The 6,544-nt window shown below is 36.8% G+C and overlaps 1 protein-coding gene across 1 annotated transcript in view; it reads right to left on the minus strand.

Moving 5' to 3' along the window:
• Positions 1 to 4,154, minus strand: part of si:ch211-216b21.2 (heparan sulfate glucosamine 3-O-sulfotransferase 3A1) — a 43,042-nt gene extending 38,888 nt beyond the window's left edge. Inside the window, exon 1 of the mRNA XM_042735922.1 lies at positions 3,215 to 4,154. Within this exon, the coding sequence (XP_042591856.1) occupies positions 3,215 to 3,792 (578 nt within the window). The 5' untranslated portion in view covers positions 3,793 to 4,154. The remainder of the gene's footprint in view (positions 1 to 3,214) is intronic.
• Between the last annotated feature and the right edge of the window lie 2,390 nt (positions 4,155 to 6,544).

A 6,544-nucleotide genomic window follows, 5' to 3' on the forward strand; every position in this document is an offset into this window, starting at 1 on the left:
TGATTGTAACATATTTTCATTTAAGCAAAGACTTCCCATTACATCAAGCCTTTTAAATGATCTCTTTTTGGACTTGCAGAACAGATTTCCATAACAAAAGCATTGGTGTTTAAGTGGCATTGTCTCAGCACAAGACAGAGAAACGTTTTGTTTTAGCTGACAGTGAGCCGATGAACTGTCAATAATTTAAAAAAGGGTTCTTTGGTAGCCCAAAGAAAAAGCCTACTTTTTCATAATATTATATAATCTAATATGCCGTGTTTTACCTCTCACAGATGTTCTGGCTGCGTGTCTGATTTCACTGTTGCGATGTTGACTGCAGATGGGTGAGTAATGTTTTGACAAGCAACCACAACACTGATATTTGTAGTAGCACAGATGCAGTCTGGCATCATTACAATTACTTTTTCATTTAGTTCTTTGACAAACTGCTGAAAACAGTATAGAAAATACATAGCACATCTTGATTTTCAGATTTTTCTTCAGACATTTTGCGCCACCAATACGACCAACTGGACACGAGCAACTTAATTGACAAAACACACACACACGTCTCACATTCCCACAGAGAAGCAAAGTTGTGTGATTCCTTCACAGTCTCCGTATCAGCCATTACGACACACAAAGGACCTTCATCCCTGCAGATGGAAGTCTCTGTGTTTAAACATTCAGAGCCTAGCCTGAAAAGAGTCACATAATTCCAGCAAATTGGACACAGTGATTAGTGCAAGGAGAAAAAAGAAAAAAAAAACAGAGCCCATTCATAACTTCAGCGGTCGGGAGAACGCAATTATTCCCAGAGGGCTTGACAAAGGGTGAGAATTTATGCCGCAAAAGTAATTTTATGTTTGTTTTCTTTATTTTTAAGACATTTGCACAGATCCATCAAACTGTCACGCCTTGTGCATATATTCAGGAAATGTCTTTCAGCTCGTTTGAGAAAAGAGAGTGAGAGAAAAACATTGGCTGCTTAGTTTATTTCTTTATTTTTTCCTGTCTTGTAGAAAGTTGACACCCATCCACAGTTGTGTTTTGGCTCAAGTAAATCACGCTTCTTAATATTTTCTGCTAGCTTAGTTATTCCACTCACTTTTTGTTCATTTTACCTGATGGGCCACACTTTTAAACACATTTATTGCAGTGTTTAAAAAAAAGTACACAGTACACGCAGACATACTGTAAACGGATGAGTAATCTGGCACATGCTGTTGTTCAAGCAAATCATTTTAATGTTGCAGTTATTGTTTTCTTGTGCCATTTTAAATTAAGGGCCCTTCCTTTCTAAAAGATGAAGGGTTTACGACTACCAGGCCTGTTTTTCGAGCCTTGTATCGCATTCCTAAGAATCCTGGCAACTCTTTTGGATGGATGGGATCGGATCCTCATGGATATAACGAAGCACAAAGAATGAATAGAATGGTGTGAAAGAGTGATGCTGAAAAGAGAGACTGCACATTGATAAAAGAAGTACGTTTTTTTTTTTTTTTGTTGTTGTTGTTTTTAAGGATTTCTGTATTTATTTGTTTCTTTTTATCTATATTTTCGGCAAATTAAAAAAGTCCGGAAATCTAGAAGAGAGGGGCGGGAAAGACAGCATTAGGACAAGTTTGCCTTTGCACTTTTGCATGACCCGGTATGTTAACTAAATCTGGTGGTGAAATATACCTGCGGAGACAGACAGGTAACCTTTCATTATGGCCATAATCCCTCTTAATAACAGAGCTGCGATGTCTGATATGCCCCATTACTCTGAGCAGCAAAAGACAAGCTGTGAAACTCTAACAGCAGCCTGAAGATATGTGAATGAACCACACACACACACACGCACACGCACACACACACACACACACTATCACCCACCATATAGATGCAGAAAACATACAGTACATATAAAAGCACATCAAAAAAAATGCTAAAAGGTGTTTTTCTTATATCATTTAGTAAGTGTTCCTGTGGCTCAGTGGTATTGCATTGCGTTAGCAGTGCAAGAGGTCGTGGGTTCAATTCCCAGGGAACACACATACTGATAATAAAAAGAAAATAAAAAAAAATAAATAAAAAAACGTATAGCCTGATTGCACTGTAAGTAAAGCATCTGCTAAATGCATAAATGTAAAAGTGTGTGTGTGTTTCTTAAAAAAAAAAATACAAATGTGTGTGTGTCAAAAGAAAACACAGAAAACACTTTCATTCAGTGTCTCACACTTCCATAGACTCAGTTTCATAGATTTTATCATTAAATCTGCATTTCTTAGGTAAAAAGTTAATTAAATCTTAAAACAATTATGAAAAGTAGTAAAAAAAAAAAAAAAAAGTTTAATGGGATTTTTTTATTATCTTCTAGTGAGTAAAAAATAGCTTCTTGCACGTTTTTTAATTTCTTTATTATATTTAATAAAAAAATATTGACCTTAAACGGCTATGTGCATTATGTAATATTGTGAGGATACTTTTTAGCTTGATTTCTCCCTTTAATTTTCTGCAATTTCAAAATACCAAAAAATTCAATAGAAAGAGAAACTTTCCAAATGAGGAACTGATTTTAAAATGAGCAGATGAGATTTGGGCTATTACACTTTTAGTCTACTAATTACTTAGGAAAAAGCTACAGCAATTAGTGTGAAGCGTTTCAATTATTAATGTTAATACTGCTAATACAGTATTATTCAATCAAAAGGGATGGTTTTATTTGCATTTATATAATATATATATATATATATATATATATATATATATATATATATATATATATATATATATATATATATATATATAATTTACATTTGTTTGAATGAACAAAACTGTGAACTCAACAAATATTTTTTTTTTTCTTTTTATTACAAAATTTATCAAATATATATTATTCTACTTCTATATTTACAGAGTAGGCTAACATTTAGATTCGGCTTGTGTGTACTGTTCGTTTTTATTTTATTATTTTTTTAATCACTTGTTGACCTTCCATACAGCAAAATTAAATAATAATACAACTACTAATAAATTATTATTATTAATAATATGATTTTATACAATTATACATTATTACATTACTTCAGATGTAAAAGATAATAGATTATGATAATGCTAATATTTCTTCTCCAAGGTCACCAGAGAACGTATTTATTTATTTATTAGACATCTAATAACAATAGCGCATGTCTTTTCAAGCTTTCGTGTAAACTAGGCACATCGTCATAATGGAAATGTAACTTACCTGTACCAGTCCATTCCGTTGTCATAGTTACGGTCGAAGAAGTGCGGCTCGGCTCCGACCGCGCGAATATCTGGATGCACGCGCAGAAACTCCAGCAGCGCGCGCGTCCCGCCTTTCTTCACGCCGATGATGATCGCCTGAGGCAGCTTCTTACTGCCCTCACCTAACGCACTAAGTTTACCTGTATCAAAATACGATTCTCCGGTCTCCAAGTCTACATCCAAAGAGTTTGACATCTTTACGTGCGCCTGCAAAACGTGTCTGTCAGCATCAATAACAGGTAACGTTAAACCTCCCTCACGGACACTTTCGAGCCGGTGGATCAAGCTGTGGTGCCTCATCACGGTCCATTTCTGAAGAAGTCTCTTTCTCCTCAGCGACTCAAAATCTTTAAGTTTCGAGGCGTAAAATGCCTCCACCGGACCCGCTTCTCTTCTCTCTGTGGGTATACAGGTCCCGCATCGCTCCGTGAGGCAGTGGAGAAAGTATAAAGACGTGACTATAGACAGCAACATGAGCGCGAAGGTCTTAAAGATGCTCTTGGACGGAGGGTCCGGAAAGACGCGGCTAAATGCCATGTCGGTCCAGGGATGGCATGAGCTGAAGAGACAGCCATACTAGACTGCCATTATTCCGTCTTGCCATCAAAAAATAAGGCAGAGTTTGGAGCTTGAGAGCATCAAAGGTGGATTAGAGTTCGCACGCGCCGCTCTCCAAAAATCCTTGCGCATATGTAAAGCTCCTTGTCGATATGTAAACAGTTACTAGTCTGAGAATTAGTTTAGTGCGAATTTTAAATGACTATGTTAGAGGAGTCCATTTGAATTATATCTTTAGTTTGTTTTGAATCTAAATGTATTAATTATTAAAAGTAAAATTTTACATTTTCTTTTTTTTTTAATCCAGCGTTTGCTTCAAATGATTTGTGAAATTCTGATAAACTTTCATAGCACTAGTAGCTCACACGTGTGTGCCTTGCATCTAACTTCAGAATGACGTCACCTGAAGTTACTGACATGTCGCGGTCCAATCAGGTTCCAGAAACCTTTCCCGAGCGCATGTAATTTGCATGTCTGTAACCAATAGGATGCAGGATGGGCAGGGCAGACTCCGCCCACCTGTCAGTTCGACTGAGGAACGGTCACGCTCGTGTTCAAAGCAAATGTCACATTCAGCGCCCGTGGCCACAGACGAACAAATGCAGGTTTCTGTTTTACGCAAGGTGATTGTAGAGAAATCAAGACATGGTTTGTAGATTCATAATAATCACCATATTCACCAAGTACCTAACTACACTGCTAAGACTCAAATGCCTCTTCAATCAACGCTATAGTATTGTTGTTAAGATTGTAAACATTATTTTACTGTAATTCCCTTACTTAAGTCAGGCCAGAATGCTTTGTCATTTTGTTTGGAAATATTATATAAAATATATTTAAGCTAATGCTAAACATATGATAAGCCATTGGATAGAGTAAAAAATTAGTATGAAACTGATACGTTGTTTGATCTCTTGTGCAAGTGTGTGTTTACACAGTCACAGTAATGGTTTAATAAGATTATTTCAGACATGCATTACTGCATGACTAAATCTATAAACATTATCTCCAAATCTACATTGTGCACTGTGTGTGCACTTCATCATTTGTTCGGATGGATAACAGAGAGAAAAAAAGTTGGTGTTCATTCCATCACAGTTTTCACCACTATTTATCTTTTATGTCCTTACAGATACATCATTGACAGAACATTTGGCTCTTCTTTTGCTTTTCCCTTAATCCGTCATCCTTCCAACTCCGATTACACTCAGAACTCAGCGCACTTCAGGCCACCAAGGACGACGGTCATTTATTTCCCCCATTGTTACCGTATTCTTTTTCGTTTTTAATAAGGAGAAGAACACAACATGGTGAAATGAAAGTAAAAGCAGTGCATTATTTCTTTACAAGTGAACAAGAACAGAACCAAATGTTTCACATCTGCTCCTGTAGTTTGCAGCATTACCATGAGAAAGCCAAAGGAGTGTTTCAATGCAGTACAGCCCACTGCTTCAGAATAGAGATGGAGACCTCAGTCAAAACACCGGCTTGCTTGTGCCAGATGTCCCCATGATGAGGACACAATGCAAGGGCTGACTCGCATTTAACAAATCACACCCTGGCCTTTTTCGTCCATCCCGGGAGAAAGGGGAGGCAACAACCATAGCCGGGCCGTCCCCCTGCAATGCCCCCTGGGTCAAATGTTTTTGCACCACCATTATCGGTTTCCTGATAAAGGAATGTGCAAAAATGCTGTTTCTGAGTGGACAGGCCAGTCCACTGAAACTTAAAACGCAGGCTGAGAGCACTTCATTGCACAATATCGTGCCAGTGTTTATGTATTTTTGGGTTTGTCCTTGCAGTTTTTTTACTGCAACTTTTGTAGAAGTATGTGGTTTTTTTGTTCTCTTGAGTAACACAGAAGAGGAAATCTCAGAGCGTAATTATACAGTGCATTGTTTTGAATCAAAAATGTAAGAGCATATATACAAATAATAGATAACTCTCTGTTATCTCTGTTATATTTACAGTACTCTGGATACTTATAGTTTATTGAAATATAAAACAGGCTTAATAATTTACAACAAATAATTGCAAGTATCTGCTATCATTTGTTTAGAGAGTTCAGATATATCCATTTTGAAATCAAAATACAGTTGTTGTTTTTTTTTATGAGATGAACAGCTGTTATCATTCTTTTCATTGTTTTTGTTAATAGGATCTTAATGTGTTTATGGTCAGCAAAGCATAACTTCAAGTAGACGAGAAATGTGAATCCTGAGACCCATGGTTTGCTGCAGTGAAAAGCTTGCTGTAGTTTTCTCTGGACAGCTTTATGTCTGGATTTGGGACATCTCAGCATGAGAGAGACATCTTTACGGCCAGTGCTATCGGAAAAATACAGGGCAGGTAATGCAGTTCAGCCATAGAAACAGAAGGGCATGTGAGGTAACTGTTCAGTAAAACTCTGATTCCATGATGTCCAGATAGATAGTTGGACATAGATAGATTATTATGCTTTATGTGATATATTTGAATACAACTTTTACTTTTCCTGTAATACAGGATTGGCTGGGAGGATTTATACATCCAAAGTCTAAGCAAATGGTTAGGAAATGTATTTAGATACATAAACACATCTGTGGTTCAGCCGTGCAAGCAAAGGTTTTTTTCCGGTACTGAAGAGGAAGGATTTTCATTCACAACCGCGGAAATGCAAATAAATCATGCTCTTAGTCGAATTAAGAGTCAGATTTGAAATGCTGCTTAAATGTTTAGATCAAGATTGATT

The sequence above is a fragment of the Cyprinus carpio genome, chromosome B12 (assembly GCF_018340385.1).
Source record: "Cyprinus carpio isolate SPL01 chromosome B12, ASM1834038v1, whole genome shotgun sequence".
Classification (NCBI taxonomy): domain Eukaryota; kingdom Metazoa; phylum Chordata; class Actinopteri; order Cypriniformes; family Cyprinidae; genus Cyprinus; species Cyprinus carpio.